General features: G+C 33.5%; 1 protein-coding gene across 4 annotated transcripts in view; it reads right to left on the bottom strand.

The window, feature by feature from the left end:
* Positions 1–19,739, bottom strand: part of PHIP (pleckstrin homology domain interacting protein) — a 125,929-nt gene that overhangs the window by 82,673 nt on the left and 23,517 nt on the right. For all 4 annotated transcript variants that reach the window (XM_031455965.2, XM_031455963.2, XM_031455964.2 and 1 more), the window contains exon 7: positions 8,577–8,737. In XM_031455965.2, the coding sequence (XP_031311825.2) occupies positions 8,577–8,737 (161 nt within the window). The remainder of the gene's footprint in view (positions 1–8,576; positions 8,738–19,739) is intronic.

Genomic DNA, 19,739 nt, shown 5'->3' with positions numbered 1-19,739 from the left:
AAAAGGGAAAAACCTGAAAGCAACAGTGAACTTCCTGCTAAAATTAGCATGATTTTAGAAAAACCTCAACTGTCAGGTTTTTTCAGCAAAGTTCCAATGCCCAGGAGAAAACAAAGTATTCATTTATTTTTCAATAACATCTAAATGTTGCTGCTAGGACTGGGGATTTGGCAAGATGAGAAAAATTTAGAGTACAAAGTATAAGGGGGAAATTTAGAAAAAAAATTAAGCTACAAAGGTTTTATCTGACAAAGATTATAGAGGGTATGAAAAGTTTGTTAAAGAGTTTGAATTTAACCTGGTGAAGAACCTACTGAAGAATTTCAAGCAGACGAAACATAGTCACCATAATATTTTAGCAACAGTAAGTTTTAAGGAATCCATGAGCTAGGTGAGAAATGAAGATGCTTTTTGGAATTCATTTTTCAATCAAATTATAATAAGCTAGTGTTTGATGCCAAGCAAATATAAGATAGCAGTGGATCACTCAGCAGTGGATAGCAGTGTAACAAAAACAGTATGTAACTTAGCTTACATAAATCCTCAAACAAAATAAAAGGTGATATACCAAACTTACAGTGCTTTCTTTTAAATGTCAAGACATCTTGTTAACGCAAAGATTGCTAAGAAAGCTTAAAGAGTATCTTATCTCTATCCTGAAAAATCAGTGTAGATACTATTTGTGAAAAGACTTGATAAAGAAAGAGTGGAACTTAAAATTTAGATTAGATTTGCCTAACCATAAGAATTTAAAGTACCCTATAAATATTCTTTTTCCCCCAGCCATACCTAAAACCACATACACAAAATGATAAAGCCACATGCCTTTAAAACTATCAACATGCTCTGCAGCTTAGGACAGAGGAAGGAAACTGAATCAGACATTTACTCTGGAATTATGTTTATTTTTTTACAAAACTTTTAAGTAGACTATGAAGATGGTGGCCCCTTTCCTTCTAGTATACAACTGGATCTCTTAAACACAGCAGGTAATTCATACTTTTTTGTCTATCCAAAAGAAGTTCTTATTTTGAAAATCCTTCTTGGAAACTACAAAGTTTCTTTAAAATAAAAAGTCTGGGAGTCAAAATTCAGATAAATAAAAACAAATGCTGACATTCTCCATAGGGAAAGCCCAGGCAATCAATGTCTAGCACACATCTGCTTTTGGTATTCTGGTAAAGGAAAGTTACTTCCAAAGGTTTCTGTGACATGGCTTTCTACTTCGTCATACATCTGAGTACTAAAATTCTCCTTAAAATCTATAAAAAATATCCTACCTACTGATACGAAAACTATGAGTCAGCTTCAGATACAAAGCCTTCAATAGTGTAAAAACTAAACGAGAATCTGAAGTCAAATTTAAAGTTTCTGGAAGGCAAGGTTTAAAGGGCTTAAGTGAACTATTTATGTATACATGTATTCATGTATTTATTTATTTAAACTAAAAGCTAGAAGATTAGCGGTGACAACTATGTGACCTATTCAATGATGAAGAAAAGTACAAGATGGAGCAGTAAATGACAAGAATGGCTGACTTCTGCAAGCAGAAAACTGCACACATCTGGCAACAGTACAGCAGGGTGATTCTGCTCAGATGATCTTAAAATTAAAAAGCAGATCTATAAACTTTTCTCTGCTAAAAGAGAAGCATCAACTGTACAGACCAACCAAAGATTACTAGTTTGACATGAAGAGAAATTATGTGATTTCTACTTACAGTATTTTGGCAATTTCACATCCCTTGGCAGAATCAACAAAGAGAATTCCTAATTTCTACCGCTACTGCTACCGAGCTTATGAGTCAGACTCAACCTCTTGATGTCATTGGAACAAACAAAATTAAATGTTAAAAACATCATGTATCTGTTCATGCACATTACAATGTCATTTTCTTTTCAAGCTAAAAAGTAACCTATTCCCCAGGCAGCTAACAATTCTTGTAATTTAAATTTAGTTCAATGTTTTTTTTTCAAGAAGAGGCCACTGATTTTCTTTCTTACCAATCTATCTAGGACCTTTTTTCATTTCCCTTACAAATTACCCTAAACTTCAGGGTCAACTGTTTTAACACATGCCAAATTTTCTCACTCCCTGTCCACCTAAATCACCAATGACTAACCTTGTATCAATGTAATCATCACTTGTTATGCTGCCTCCCAGATGCCAAGTACCATTATGGAAAAGAAGATAAGCACACTAAATCTGCAGTGCTGCAAATTCATAACTCCTCTGTTTCTTTGAGAGGCTAAGGCTCCCAAATAAATAGCAATCCATTTTTCCCACGTATTCATCATCTCTCTTCCCCTATTACCCAGGGTTTATCACTCACTTCTAGAACCCAGTCCCATTCCCTAACCTAGACTCTTATCAGACAAAATATTCCACATCGAAAAACAGAATCTGTTCATTGTGAACCTAATTATTTAGCTTTCTAAATAGCCCAAATAAACTGCTCTTTATATATCCCATATTCATCTATTTATTCATTTATCTATCCTAAGACCACTGTACATCAATTATCTCCTCATATTACTGCTCTTCTAGTTCCTTCTCTTGAGCTAGTTTTTCAAAATTTATCTTCCTATAAATTACTATACTCTTGAACTCTCCCTTCTATTACTACCAAACTTACTGAATATACAGTATCAACCCTACACTACCTCCCATGTACTTTTAAAAAGTAATTTTGAATTTCAAGTTTACAGACGTTTCAAGAACCGTACCAATGTCTTCCATCACTCAGATTCACCAACTATTAACAACTCACTGTATTTGCTCCATCACCACTTTTTCCCTTTCTCTCCATATAACACACACAGACACAGATACACACACTAGCATTAGTCTTATCTGCACCATTTAAGAGTAGCCTGAAGACTTGATGTCCCATTCCTTCTAAATATCCCAATGTATTTCCCTATAACAAGGACAAACATTTATGTAAGTAGGGAAATCATCCAATCCACAGACCCCATTCAAATTTTGTCAAGTATCCTGACAATGTTCCTTTTTTATTTTTGGGATATTTTTTATTTTTTATTTTTATTTTTGGGATCCCAGAGATCCCAAACAGTTAAATTTTAGTTATTGTCACTTCAGCCTCTTCAATCTGGAGTATTTCCTCAGGCTTTCTCTGTGTTTCACGTCTTCAGAAGTCTATAAAGAATACAGACCTTACATTCTATAGGATGACCATGAACCTAAATCTCTCTAACGTTTATTCATGACCAGACCCAGACCATACTGTCTTGGTAGGAATCCCACAGACACGATGCTGTGCTTTTCTCAGTGCACCACTTCAGAGGATACACAATGTCAACCCATCCCACCACTAGTGAAGTAAATAACTTTGTCATGTTAGTGTTTCCAATGTTTCTCCCCTCTCAAGTTGCAAATTTCCCCCTTTTGAGTAATTAAATTAGTGTCTTGTGAGAACATACCCAAGACTATGCTAAGATCTTCAAATCAGTATCTACCAGTCTTAGTCTCCATCGATGACACACAAATGAATCAACCACCACTATGACAGTTGCCAAGCCATCATTCTTTCTACAATTATCAGTTGGCATTCTACTGTAAATAACAGTTTTCCCTTCTCTCTCACTTATTTATTTACTTAGTTACATCAGTATAGACTCATGGATTCCTACTGTAGTCAGTAATCATAAACAACTCAGTCAAGGTCCCATCTGTCCTCATGGAACTTATTAGTACAAAAAAATATATATATATCATAAGACCCAAATTTTAAAAATAAGAATTCCAGACAGTGATAGATATTGCAAGAAAAATACAGTAAGGTAATGTGATAGACAATAGCGGAATACGAGGAAGGAAGGTCATCAGAAAAGAGTCTCTAAGAAAGCAGTGTTTGCTTGACCGGAGCTGCTAAAAAGAGACTCAGTTACAGGAGTATTTTGGAGAGGACAATACCAGGCAAAGGGAGTAACTAGTAAAAGGCTCTAAACCATAAATGGGCTTTGCAAGTCTGAAACACAGAAAAGCTCAGTAGAAGGCAATATGTCTTAGTTATTTTTGTATGTATCTCCCTGAACAGAAGTTTCTTACAAGAAAGGACATTATTCATTTTTGTATCTCTAACTAACGGGTTGATTCATTCATCTTTTGTTGTATGCCTACTGTATGCACCAGATACTCTGTAAGGCACTACAGATCTAAAAGGGTTTAAGAAAAAGGCTTTTTTGTTAAGAAGCTCACAAGTTAATAGAGACAGATCTCTAAACAAATTCATTGCAACACTGAAGGAAAAACAACACTATAAAAGTATAAAGTTCAGTGGTAGTACTCCACATTCAGAAAATAGCCTTTTCTTTAAGTTGTCAAGTTTTTTGAAAGATTAATCTATATTGTCTTTTCAGTTTTTCAATTCCCAATCCACCTTTAGTGCACTGCAACCTCACTCCCATCCCTAAAACTGAAACATGTTTTCTTAAGGTCATTTAATGGCCTTGCCAAATCCAAAAGATGTCCTTCAGTTCAAGTTTTACTCTAGGTTTCCATCTTTCATGAAATACTAATCCTTTGGATTTTAAGACACCACTTCTTTTTAAATATTTCTCTGGCCTCTCAGGCAGCTAGCTCTTTCTCAGTCTTAATTACTGACTCCTCTCCTTTTCTTCAGTCTGCTTTAAAAGATGAAGTTCTAGCCTTCTTATGTTACATACATATCAAGTAAAATAATCAATTTCCATATTCAATGATTTCCAAGTTGAATCTTCTAGCCTAGATCTCTCTTCTGAGCTCCCATCGCCTGTTGAGCAATTCTATTTGGCAATCTAAGAAGTATCTCAAATTCTACGTGTCCCAACCTTCTACTCACTCTTCTAAAGCCATCATTTCTGCTCCACTGCCTTCAGGAAAGAAATCCCTTCATACATCACAAAAGAATCTTGATGATCTTGTCCCCCAAAAACATCTCTAGCCCTTAATAATGGTCCATATTGATTCCAATAATATACAATTGCAGTTACATTCTCCCACTTTGTAAATGCCTTTCTGTAAGTCTGCAATATCCTGTTCAACTCAGTTGAAGTGTCACTTCTCTAGTAAGTTTCTCTTACTATCTCCTACACACACTGAACTAGGTACCTCTCCCCTATGACACCTCAGCATCTTGTGCTTCTCCTATCAAGCTTCTTATCATATTGCATCAATATTGTGCTGACTATCTGTGAGCTCTCCAGGGACAGATACTTTGTCATCTCTATATCCTAAGCATTTAAAATGGTATCTGACTCCTAAAAGACTAAAGCTCATTAAAGGAATGCGTAAACTCATAAGCTTTATTATAAATTATTGAATTTATGCAAATAGTTTATGCTCTTTAGCCAAAATTTGGAGAGATATATTTTGTTTCTTAAAAAGTTGGGAAAATCTTTTTATATGGTCTTCAACACACTCTTTTATTATGAGTGAATGGCTTACTCCTGAGAGAATTCATTAATTCTGCTTTTCTCTAGTAAATATTATTTGAGGCAATTGATTCTGAAACCATGTAAAAAAAATTTAAGAGAGAAGTAGGGTGAATTATGCTACCTCCCACTCTGGGTTCTTCTCATTATACTACTGGGAAGAAGGGGAAGCATCCATTATTAAAATATTCTAGTACAAAATATTGGTTAATTTTCCTAATATAGAATTTCACTTATCAATTACAAGGATTTCAGTTTAAATCTTGTATGGCATTTATATATAGGATTCTAAATAGGTAAGAAATTAAACGGATAAAACTTATTTCAATCTAGCTATAAAATTAAAAGCAGGAGGTAAAACTTAATGGCTGCTTCCTATATATCTTGTTCTATGCTGATTACATGCATTATTCCATGTAATCCCACAAAAATCCTGTCCGGTTGGTATTATTGTTGTTGTTGTTGTTGTTGTTGTTATTATTATTATTATTATTATTATCATCATCATCATCTATTTCCCTCCCTCTTTTTTTTAAGAGATGAGAAAACTGGAGATTAGAAGGGTAAAGTAATCTTTCATAAATAACACTGTTAGGAAGTAGTAGAGCTGTGAGTGGAACTAAGAGCCCCTAATGCCAAAACTGACACTCTGAACCACAGTGCTATACTGCCTCTTGCTGTGCCTACTCAGAAGAGACTCAAGTCCCTTGGAATAAGCTTTCAAATATATCTACACTAGAACCTAGTAATAAATGTGCAAGGTCTTAAGATACCATATACATAAAAAGGAAATACTGAGTGGCCCATTACTGAATTGTTACTCTAGTTAATAACAACAGTGTGCTGCTCTCTCACAGGACTCTTTCATTGGTCAATCATAATCTTCTATCCTAAAGCCTTACCCTATCATTTTTTAAGACTGGTTTTCAAAGCATTAGTTAGTAACTAGTGTGTTCCCAGTGGAATGAAGTTATGTAACAGTGAGCACATGTGTACCCTAACTCCACTTGAGGTGATAATCATACAAGGAAGCTTTAAATAATAGTGATCTCATATCTTTGCATTTCTTATCACAAGGTAACGTTTTGGAATCTGTAACTGCAAATCACCAGTAAAAAATTACAAAGAGACTATAAGTTTGGTACAAGTAGCAAATTATATCACATACATAAGACATCAACATTTTTAGACTCTTGATAAGACCATATAAAATACTACTGTGATAATTTTCCTCCCTTTATCTTCAACTAAAGGAAAATAATCAAAAAGCAGCTTCCTCTTCACACATCATTCCTGTTCCCCAAATCAAATGCTCTTAAAAGCAGGAACTAAATGCCCAGAACCGGGGCTGTAATTTCTCTTTGCACAGGGCCAAATGGTAACGCTACAGACTCCGCACAGCTATCCAGCCTCTGCCGCTGCAGCGCAGAGCGAGCAGGGGCCCAAGCAAGCAGCTGAGAGTGTCTACAGTCTGAGTAAAACTGCACGTACAAAAGCAGGTGCAGACTGGATTTGCCCCACGGGTAGTGGTTTGTTAACCCCTAGTTCAGAGGGCTCTTCAGCTCTGCGTCTATTACCCGACTAAACTCATGAGACAGCAACAGCCCATTATCTCACCGCATTTTCCCTCAGAAAGTTGTAGGACACTGTATGTCTAATTCAGATCAAAACACACACTAACTTCATAAAGTATAACAAACAAATACTTACTATCCCTATCATTTTCCAAAAAAGAATTCACAAAAGGTACTTAACTAACATGAAAAATTAAGTATGAAGTTACGTATGTTTTATAATCTCAGTGCAATAATATAACCTTATACTCACCAAAATGAAGTATAAACACAATGTAACGCTTCTTTGTCATTCTTTCAGTTTATTACTATTTTTGAAAGAATTATTTTAAGCATTAGAAATGTCAAATTTACTTTCTGTTTTTAGGGCTAAATTTAAATATTAATATATTGAACTCAAATAGGCTAAAGTAATTTCCATTACTGTTTGAGAGCAAATTACTGCTGTAGGTATATCAAGGACTTCAGCGAATATGGGGATACCTGTTCCTCACCCTAAAAATAATAACCTGTCAGAAAAATTTTAAAATTTCACTTCTATTGTGCTTCACAGAGAACAGTAGAGGTAAAAGAGAAGGTGAAAGGGAGAATATTAATGTAGAAAACGATCTGCAAATGCCTGAAGTGGATTCCAGAACCAGGGAAAAGATACGTATGAAGTCCTTTCCCACATCCTGCTGTTTAGCTGTTTTACAGATGACTGTGTATATGGGTAAGGGAGAGAAAGTAGATAGAAATAAATCTCCGTTTACAAGCATAAATTTACTTAAAAGAGAAATCTATAATTGTTGTGACTGTATAAAATTCACAGCTGCTCTCTTCAAACACAAAGATAGACTTCCTATCTTTAAATTCCATTTCCCATTTAAAAATTGGGAACCCTGTGAATGAGTGCATACCTTCAGCCCACAGGGTAGTATTTAGTTATAAGTACAACCATAACAGGGTAATAAGTATTACTCTTAGTGGATATAATGGTTGAGGTACCTAAAAATAAACAGAAATATTTCCAAAAGTAATTTTCTCACTTAAAGTTAAAAAGCTCTGCTTTTCTCCATTCAGCAAGTTAAAAGAAACAGTAACAAACCCAAAGAGACTCAACACATGAGATACATTGAAGAATGAGGTGCTAAGGATAAAAAGTAATAAGCAGAAATACATTACATACACCTGGAATTTTTTCTATCACTATTTTAAGAGAAACTTCTCAGACTCTTCTAAGTCTGCTTAACATACTTTGGGTGAAACGTCCATGGTTTAGAATTAAAACTATTGTATGACATTTTACAAAATGTCAAACTGCATTATTTGATATAATGCTGGAAATTACACTTACCCATGATGTAGGACCATAATACAACTGTAACAAGGCCACAACATGTCTTTCAAGAATGTTCCAAACTTTAAGTCCAACTGTAAGTGAAACTTTCTATTATAGTAAGCTTAATTACCTGAATTTCTAGTTTTCCATTAAAAGGAAAACAAAGATTTTATTTCCAGTTCAACTATAAGCAATGTTTCTCCAATTTCATTTCTGAATTAAGATAATACTTTAAAAACTACTTACAGTAAATATCCGTCTGCCCGTTCGATCAAAAGTTACACAGTACACAGACGACAAATGTCCAAGAATTCTTTTATGCATTTTCATGTGCTGATACACTGCAGTTGGAACAAGTCGCTCAAGTCTGTATTTCCCATTCAGCTTTCTTGAAAACAAGGTATCCGCTACCAAGAAAAGAGGGGAAGGAAATAAGTATAATTCAGAAAATTAATTTTCTTTATTATCTTTTAAGAATTCACATATTTCAATTTCTCATATGTTGGTAAAAATAGATGCTTTTTAATGTATATGGCTCCTAGTTAAAAAGTCTTCAAAACAGTCAATATAAGAGCCCATTATTTCACTTGAAATAAGTTAAGTCATATACTGTCATCCTCATTTTATAAGCAAGTAAATTCAGTTAAATGACCTGTCTAAAGTCACAAAGTAAAGCATGAAGCAAGGATTAAAACAGACTTCTTTACTCTCTGGCTAGTGCTCTTTAAAAACCAAAATCACTTTATATGACATTATGTCTTTAAAAGGCCTCTATGACATAGCTTTTCTTACAAAAGCAGTTAAAACTGAATCCAGTGATTTTTACTTTTCATCAACCAGCAATTCTTGAACATTCTAAATATGACATATTGAGTAATGTTTTTAAAACCTCTGCAAGAAATGGAGACAGAGGAATAATCTGTTGCATTATTTATAAAAAAAAAAAAATTAACTGAGGTTCTTGCCCAAGACCTGTGTAATGACTCCTTTTCTAGAACCTATAAGTTCTTTTTCACCTCATCCATTTTAACCATCAAGATATAACCGAAATTTGTCTTCTGTTCCAAAGCCTGATGTGCTGACTCCAGCCCAAAATGTTCTTTTCCCTCTAAATTACCTCTGTACTTACTTTCTATACTGATAATTATAGACAGAGAGGGTGCTCAATGAATAAATGCTGACTGATCTGCAGGCACAGTATTCACCTATAGATTATCTTTTAATATAAGGCTTTTTTTTCCTGACTGTGACTGCCACCTACATTGGATAGTTAGCATTACAGGTTTTCACTTAAGTTTTGTCCCACAGAAAATTAAATACATGTATAAAGTACTACATAACCCAGGTTTAGAGCCTAAAATTATGCCCTAAAATTGGTAAAATACAAACACCTCAGGTGTATTGTAAAGAATCTCAGTACTTATTATTTTATTCACATATAATAAATGTTTGGCTTACACTACATTTGCAAACAAAAAAGAAATTCTTGGGAACTGGTGAGGAGACAGAAGAATATTTTGCAGGTTCTAAAGCAATAGTATGTCAAGCAGTAACTACATTATGCTTATATGTTCTTTTACTACATCAATCATTTTATATTATATTTGGAGTAAAGATCACACAAAAACACAAGTCATCAACTGTCCTGCCAAACGAGAACTCACATGATCTTACCCAAACACTAAGAATCAATGACATTTCAGACTTATTGTCTGTTCTAAAAGAAAATAAGTGATGGCATACAACACAAACGTTGACAGTGCTGTATAACCAAGACGTGGTTTAATTCTCTCCATCCAAAACTTACAAAATTCTCAAAATGTCAAATTTGATTAAAATATTTAACACTGTTCAGATATAAAAACACTGTTGGAGATAATCACAATATCAAAACTATTATTTTAACGACGATCAAGCATTTTTATATATGTCATAATTTTTAACGATGAATTTGTTATAAAGACTATTTATAATTCAGAGTTGATAAAGCAAAAAATACTTCCCTTAAGAGAAAGTTACTACTCTCTTAAACAGTTTTTAGTGAATCTTTACCTAAACTGGGATGAAATTTTTATTTTCATTTTGAGAGTCAATTGATAAAAATATCCCATTCAAAAAGTTACTTTAAAGTCAACATTTCAAGTAAATCTTTCCAGAAACAACACTAAGTAAAACATATTACAGTTAAAACTATATTCCACGCTACCCTATGTTATGCTTAGCTACCAATTAAGTACTGAATAGCGATACTATGACTGCATCCTAAGTGAGAAGGTACCTAGCAGAGTCCCTGCCCTCAACCAATTTACAAACTTGTACAACAGAACTAAAAGGTATCACATACACAGAAAACAGTATGTAGAGTTCCCAATTAATAAGCTGGTGGTTCAAACTTGATACAGGGAGTTAGAGAAAAAAATACAAGTATGGTTCATAGTTAAAGTTCAACTGAGGAGGTTGAATTTGATGACGTCCTGACCAGATCAAACAGGTAGAGAATTTTTATAAAGGTAGAGAGGAGGCTGTTGTAGGACTCTCATTCAGTGAACTCACATTTTCTTTTACTATACCATTTGCGTAATGTCCTATCTTCCCTACCAGATCTCAGAAACCTTAAGGACAGAAATTCTGTCTTATTCATGTTTCCTACAACTGAGTGTAGAGCCTTTTAAATAAAAAAGTATATAAATGAATCTTAGGTAATAATAAGAAACACAAGATGGTTCAATTAAATTTATAGTTTTATGAAGGAAAAGGCAAATGGCAATCATTCACTTTCTAAAGAAATTGTTAATAGACTAATTGGATTTCTGAGTAAAAAGGAAATGTCTCTTAGATTATAGGAACTCTTTAAATTTTATTAAACCAGAACATCAATTTTTAAAATGAGCATGGTTAAACAGATATAAGAGGTCACAAAGGAGTAAGTTCTTTATATGACATTATTATAGTTTTAACCTTAAATCAAGTGGCATATATGACTTTGGTTTAAAAGTACATCTATTTTCGTAAGAGTGATGGGAAATACTCTTAAATTAAGCCTGCCAAAGCAAATCTCTATCTTCTTCACTTGGCAAATTCTTTCTTACTCTCCAGGGCCTGTTAAAATGTCACCTCCTCCAGTAAGTCAGTAGCACATTTTAAATGCAACCTAACTGTTGCCCTATAATATCACTCCTCTGTTCAAAACTGTAACGTTCTTCATTTCATCCAGAATAAACACCAAATTCCTTATACATCAGCCTACCAAGACCCTGCATAATCTTATCTCCCATTACCTCTCTGACCTTACCTGTTACTTCTCGCTGTTTACCTGGTCTGCTTCAGTCATTCTTATCTCCCTCATTCTTCCAACACATCAGGTATGTACCTAACTTGGGGGTCTTTGCATTGGCTGTTCCTTCTGGCCAGAATACTTTCCCCACACATGGCTAGTTCCTTGACTTCCTTCAGGTCTTTCCTCAGATGTCTGTCACCTTCTCAATGAAGCTTAACCTGATCAGCCCCCCTGAAAATTATATCCTATCCCCTGCCATCACTCATAACTCCTGATCCTCCTCTATGTAGCTTAGTATTTGTTCTGTTTCCATGACCTACCACCTTTTATTGGCTAATCACGTTCACTGTTTATTTCCTGCCTCCCTCAAGTATAACATAATAAGCTCATATGGGCAGGACTTCTCATCTGTTTTGCTCTTTGGTTAGCCTAAAAGCTGACAATGGCTGGCACTCAGTAGATGATAAATACATATTTGGTGGATTTAATAAATTAATTACACATCAATAAAACAATTAGGTTGAGAAATAAAACAAAAATGAATTTCTTCATTGGACAGATTTTAGATTCAAAATATCTCTAAACAGTTCATTTCAACTGTCCTGCTAAATGTATTTCATTTGGAGAGAAAGGAATAAGTAAAAATATTTACTCAATTTTCTGAGTGAACAGACCAGTAAAGTGAAATGAAACTTCCAGAAATCACTGTCATCCATTTGAAATACCAGTCTCTTTCAAGTATTAAGAGAGAAAAAGAGCAAAATAGTGAAAAGTGTCATTTGCAGCAAATCATTTCGAACAGACTTTGAAACAGTCTACGTGCACAAGTCTACAGAACTAATTACTAGAGATAAAAGACCAACAATTTCTTAAAGTTAGATATAACTACTTATATAACTAGATATATCTAACTAGTAGGGTCTTAACTATTGTTTCTGTGGGTACAGTCTAGATAACAAAATGAGAAATAAAATTTCCCCAAAAGTCACTTTTTCCTAGCTCACACCAAGTCATTTTTCAAGAATTGATTTCTTTTATCATAATACTAATGCATACTCAATGCAGAAAGTAAGAACATAAATGAAGAAAAGGTTTTACATAATTCTATCACCTAAAGCAATGACATAAGATTTTGCAAAAGCTTCCCTCATAAGCAGCATTTTAACAGCTATGATATATTCCTTAATGAAATAAAAGCTAGGCTTTAAGTCTGACAGACTTGTGTTTAAACTTGACTCTGGAGATTTTAAGCAAGGTATGCTCTCTCAACTTCAATTTCTCAAGTTATACTTCCAGAAACAACTTCCACCACATACTTGGTTTTCCTATTAAGCTGTTCTGTGACATCTCACAATTTCACAAATTTTACACTGCCAATTCTATCAGTATGTTTCTTTTATAACTTTTTCTACTGCTTTAATATGAAGGGTCCTCCTGCCAGCCAAAAGTACAATAAATACCCATTTACATCTCCATTTACTTTCCTGTGGTTTAAATTCACTTAACTTCTTAATATATTTTGAGTTTTAGTACACATTTTTGGGTGAGTCTCTAAAGATATTTTTTTTCCAAGATATTTTTTTTCCCTAAAATAATCAACCATTTGTTCCAATCTTTTCATTAACTAATCCTTCTCTATTCCATTAAATTGTCTTATATGTATTTCTGTGCTAGGCCGCTGATGGCATGTCTATGTATATTGCCAGTACCAAAATTTTAAATTTATAATTAATGATGTTTTAATATTTATCTGGTTATTCTCCTTCATGACGTATCCTTTCAAAAATGACTTATTCTTGATTTATTATTATCTGATTTGAAGATGACTGAAAAGTTTTAAATAATTAATTCACTGGAAATCTAAGTTTAATTTCATTCACTTATAAACAACTGACATCTGTCTATCCAGGAACATGGTACTTTAGTCCTATAGCTGGGCCCAAGTTTTCAATGCAGATGATTTTAGAAAAAGATAAACATAAGCAAATTGATATCAGTTTTTCTCATTATACAAATCTTTACTGCCTGAACTAAGTTCATGGGAAATCTGTATACAAATCTATACCATCTGAATCAAGTTTCATGGGGAAAAAAAATCAGTAGATGCCAGAAAAAAAGCATTTGCAATAACCTTAGTGACTATATTCTGGAGGACATCAGAAAAATACATGATAAAGTCTCTACAAATAAGAACTGAATCATAAATACCATCACCTCCCTCCAAAAGGTTTTCTCCTTCTGCTAAGTACTTTTTTCCATTTTTTTAAATTGAAGTATTATTGTTATACAATATTATGTAAGTTACAGGTGTACAATATAGTGATTCACAATTTTTAAAGGTTATACTCCATTTATAGCTATTATAAAATATTGGCTATATTCCCCATGCTGTACAAAACATCCTTGTAGCTTATTTTATACAGAAGTTTGTACTTTTTAATCCCCTACTTCTATGCTGCCCCTTCCCCTCTCCTCTCCCTACTGGTAACCACTAGTTTATTCTCTGTATTTATGAGTCTGCTTCTTTTTTGTTATATTCACTGGTTTGTGGTAGTTTTTTAGATTCCACATATAAGTGATATCATACGGTATTTGTCTTTCTCTGCCTGACTTATTTCACTTAGCATAATACCCTCCAAGACCATCCTGCTAAGTACTTTAAAAAATGGACAAGGCAAGGACACATGGTACAACTGCAATGAATTGTCCAAGATCAAAATTAGCTAGTTAAAAAGACGAATTGGAAAAAATTTAAATTACTATGAATTAACAACAATGCAGAAGTTTGGTTTTTTGTTGCTGTTATTTTAACTTTTATGAACAACACAGTATGCTATACTATGTCTACTCCAGTGTAGGAAAGATGTTCCTCCTTAACAGTCAGAATTGGAGGGCCTAGAACTAGTGCTTACAACTTCTGCCAGATCATGAAAGCAGAGCCTTGTTGGCAGTGTAATGAATGCAAGGAGCAGCATGTGGCTACAGATTCCAAAACCTGGAGAGCTAATTTTTTGTGGCAGTAGAATTAGATGAAGAGGTAAAGAGAAGAAAGAACATGTAATTCAGAAGGTACAACCTAGGCCCTTTTCTGATACAGAAAAAAGTGTACTCAGATAAAAAACATCAAGTATTTTACCAGAAGATTTAAACTAATTTTTTATTAGATTCATTTTTATACTATATTTTGACTAATTTTATTCTGTGATTCTGATCAAAACACCTGGAAAGCTTCCAGAGTTTCTGAAAATAAAATACAAAAGTAGTTATAATTTATAATAAATAACCACATAAACAGTTCCTAAATTAAAGTACAAAAAAATGTATTCTGGATAATCAGTACCTAGATTTCATTTTAATCTCCACAATTTGTGTTAATAATGGCTTTCCAAATGTATGATTAATAACCCATAACTATAAAACAAGAGTTTGGAAACCTACAGAACTAAACTTGAGTAAACAACAAACATACCTCATTTTACTGCAATTTGCAGATACTAAAGTGTTTTGTTTGTTTTTTACACACTGAAGGTTTGTGGCAACCCTGCATTAAGCAAGTCTATTGGTGCCTTTTTTTCCAACAGTATTACTTTCTAAGGCATGTACATTTTTTCTGACATAATGCTATTATTGCACACTTAATAGACTATAGTACAGTGTAAACATAACTTTTATATGCACTGGGAAACCAAAAAATTGGCATGACTTGCTTTATTGCAATATTCACTTTACTGCGGTGGTCTGGAATCCAACCCGCACTATCTCTGAAGTATGTCTGTACAAAATAATGATAAACATGTAAGCAAGACCACATGAAAACAAACTTCAAACTGATTTACTCCTTTAGACAATAATTAGTTTTCCCAACAAAATAATGCTATATCCATGACAAGGCACTCAGAGGGCAATTTGTACAGAAATAATCTTTCAAATTTACTACAAATCCAAAAAGTCGTCTTTATATGGTGTTGGCGATTTCCATCAAATAAAGTACTGTGTGGTATAAGGTACTTGCTAAAGTTACATAAAATTTTTTTTTGTTTTAAAGAATCACAAAAATGTTCAAATGAAAAGGAGATGACATGACTATGTGGGTCACAAAAAAATAGCTAAATAATTCTCTAAAAGAGAAGTTATGCTAAAGCCAGGAGTCAAATATCCTTAAGAAAATGGCTATAAAGAGGCAAGTCACTAGAGAATGAAGCTACAGAGAGGTTCTTACCGGGACTTCAAGAATCTGATGGAAAAAGTCTTATCTGCTGCAACTGTAGGTAGAAAAAAGGCTACAGAACTCTATTATGATATGCAGCAGATTTGGAAAATAATGGCTAATATTTACTGAGTGCTTTATTATGTGCTAGGCACTGTTCAAGACACTTCACATGTATTCTCATTTAATCCTCACCAATCTTTTAAAGTGGGTATTACTATTATCCCCGATAAGGGGATATTCCTTACCAGTAAGGAAACTGAAGGACAAAATATAACTTTCCCAGAAGTGAAGCCCAGGTTTGAATATAGGCAGTTTGATTCCAAAGAGTGCACTCTTACCATGCTGGTTAGGTAGACAAACATAAGAGAAAAAAACTGAGAGGAAACATGCCAAAGTATTAATAAAAGATAATCAGGGAGACTGGTTAATTTTTGACCTATTCTCTTTTCTAAATTTTCTCCGTTGAGCACATATATATCCTGATTAATTTTTATTAAATAAAGTGTAGCTCAAACTACCTCGAGGAGCTTCAAAGAGAACTAGAAAAAAACCTGAACTGTCTAAAGAGATTAATTTAAATTCAAAGATGGATAAAAACAGGTCCAGGGATAAAGAAGCAAGGAATTTAAATTTATTTAATCATTAAAAAAAAAAATCCTAAAGACTATGTGTATTAAAGTATTTGAATGTATACTATACTACAGAATAACCACTGCCTATTTCACAATGGATTGAATGATACGCTACAAAGAATTTACATCCAGTTTGATTAGAAAGCCGTAAAATAATACAAAGTGCCATCAATTTTTTTATAAGTTTTATTTATACAATCTTTCCCATTAAGTTTTTAAAGATGTCAAAGATAGTTTAGGTTCAATTTTATTTGGGAAAGGAATCGTATAAAGAACTTTTTAACTCTCTATAGAGCCACAATTAAAAAGCTTGCCACAATAATTCTTCTGAGGTTACTAATATAGATATTAGTAGGAAATCACAGCCTAATATTCGTAATTTGGGGGCCAGAGGTAATTTGGGAAATAATTCAACATAGGTTGGTTTATTTCTACAGCATCATCTGGTCATCTGGTCTCTCTATCATCCTGTATCCGTAACAAGCAATAGACCAATATAGGAACAAGACAAATAAAATGCTGTAATAGTAACCATAATGAACAGAAGTTCCACTTTAGTTAAAGTAGGAGGGAGCTGAAACATTAGAAAGGTAATCCTGTAATTAGCATTTTCTTGTCCACCAAAAAAAAAAAAAAACAACAAAAACCCACCGAGTGGGTTGAGGGGGAGGCAAGAGAGAATAGAAAAGGCAAAAAATTACCTGGACGACACAATGCCCATGAGAGCTTCTCTCTTTATTTTACAATTGCAACTAAAATAATTAGTATGTACAGTAGCTGCCCTCCAAATCTCTCTACATACTCAATTTTGATGTTTAGTTGTAACTCCTGTTTGAAAGACACCATGTTTTTTAAGATTTAGCAGATACTACAAATATGAATAATGTCTGAAAAGAATTTAAATACTAGCTGAAATAAAATATAGAAAGTGAAAAAGTGATTTCAAGAGTTAAACAAAAAATATCATGAGCCAAATACATAAATAACCATCAAAAAAAACCCAAACCAAACAAAAAAAAGACATTACAATTACTAGGATTGTAATTTTTTAGAATTATATAATTACTTGATTTGTAGTATTTTTTCTCCTCTTTTCTTTCCTGGAAACTAGTGTGAAGATACAAAAAATACTACAATGATATAATATTTTCAATTTTAAATATTTTAAAATATCTTTATAATTCAATGAAAATTTATTTTTTTAAAAGTTAGTTTTATTTCAAACATTTTAATCATTCAATTGTGAGCCAACAAACATTTATAGAGCACCTATATGGGCCAAGTATGGGCTAAAGGATATAACAGAGAAAAAGAAAAGACATAGTACTTACCCTCATGGAGAATGCAGTTTAGCAGGAAAGACAGACAGGAAACAAGGACTTACAAGGATAAGTGCATCAAATAAAAGGTACAGGACAATCTTGAAATATACAGCAGAGGGTCCTAAACATATGGGGCAGGGGGATATCAGGGAGTCAGGCAGACTTCTCTAAAAAATTAACACTGTTTAAGTCCTAAAAAACAAACAGCCAAAGAATGTAGGTGAGAGGGGAGCATATTCTATCTAGGCTGAGGGAAGAGCATGTGCAATGGTCTGAGGCTGGAAAGAGCGTAACATTCAAGCAACAAAGTACGGCTAGCACACAGAGCACAAGAAGCAAGTGTCAAAAGGAGAGACCGAGAAGGTACAGGGCAGACTGCACAGTGCTTTCTTTCTAAGCTATGTCATATATTTTGGGCTATTTCCCAAGGACAATAAGCTGAAGTTTTTTAGGGAAAAGAATCAGGGGTAATATAATAAAAGATTTGTTTTGGGATAACTGAAGTTTTACCTCTTAATTACAATGAGAATAGATCAAAGATATATAAATAAAAGCAAAAGCTAATTTTACAAAAGAAATCAGAGGGTTCAAAAAATAAAATGTCATTTTAGAAAAAATTAATCAGTGTGCCAACAAGATTACTAAGGCTTCCACAAGGAACTGAATATTTTCTCTCAAATTTAAGTATCTATTTGGCAAGATAAAAACTTGAAAGAAAACATCATGTTTTGTTTCCGGAGTTCATATACTGGGGCATAATTCAAAAGGCTCCTATATCCAAATCAATAAATGGACACATGTGGTACAAGACTAATGGATAAAGAATTTCACAGAGAAGGCAAAAAGGTGCTATATAAATGTAATATAAAGTTAAATGTATAAGATCAGAAACAAAATAACCAGGGACATAATTGAGTTAGTTACTACCTAAGTTTCAGTGTTTTCATTAATAAAGTAGGGGTCTCCCAGAATTACTTTGAAAAGCAAATGAAACAAAATGTTTGTAAACTCAAAAGCATTATGTACTAATATCTATTGACTGTCCTTAAGCAGTCAAATTGTCGTATGTTCTAAAAGTAAACCTTATTGAACAGCTCTTCTTTTACTTTTTTAAAAACTTTGTGGGAGATCACTTTTCCCTTGCATCTTCCTTAATGATCTAAACAAATTGCTGTTCTGTTTTTATAAATACCGACTCAGCCTGATCACGGACTTCCCAGTTTCAAGATGTCTAGGAATATGTTTAATCCTTAACTTCAAAGCTTCCCTGAAGAAATTCAAAATAAAAAGTCAGAGACTTTACAAAGAAAACATGATAATTTGCTTCACTTAACAGAGCTAAGAAATTTAACATCAAACCCAAGAATCAATCTGGAAAAATATACAATGCAAACTAAAAACAGAATGCCCAGTGCTCCCTAATTACTACTGAAATTGCTTGCCAGACACAGCACAAGGGGCTGGGGGGGGGGGGCGGGGGCAGGGGGAGAAGACCTCTCATTACATCTAAAACCTAAAAACAAATTTCATCTATGATTTACAAAAGAAATGAAAATACAGCTAAAAGAACAACAATTTAAACTCACCCAAGGAAACTGTCATTCTTCAAAGTGCCTCCCTTTTTTTGGTCAACCATAATTTGAAAAGAAATTTAAGCAAAAGAAAAAATGTAAATAATAATGTCTATTTTATATATTCGGTACTTTGGCATAATGAATATTAGCTTTATTTCCCTTAAAAAACAAAAATGCAAATATATTTTAGTAGTCTCTCACAGCTACCTGTTCTTAGGAAGAAAAAAAAAAAAAGAAGGAAGGGGCGGCAGAGGAGAGGGCAGGGAGAAGAGAGGTTTAAAAAAATAAAAACCTATGACAAGTAAAAATATGAATATCATTCTGAACTCTTCTTGTTCCACCCCAGTTCATCAATTATATGCTGTCTCTTCATTTAATATTTACTACTGTTGAG

This window comes from Camelus dromedarius, chromosome 6 (genome assembly GCF_036321535.1).
Source record: "Camelus dromedarius isolate mCamDro1 chromosome 6, mCamDro1.pat, whole genome shotgun sequence".
In the NCBI taxonomy this organism is placed as follows: Eukaryota; Metazoa; Chordata; class Mammalia; order Artiodactyla; family Camelidae; genus Camelus; species Camelus dromedarius.
Note: the sequence above shows the minus strand (reverse complement) of the source record. Positions and strands in the feature narration are given on the sequence as shown.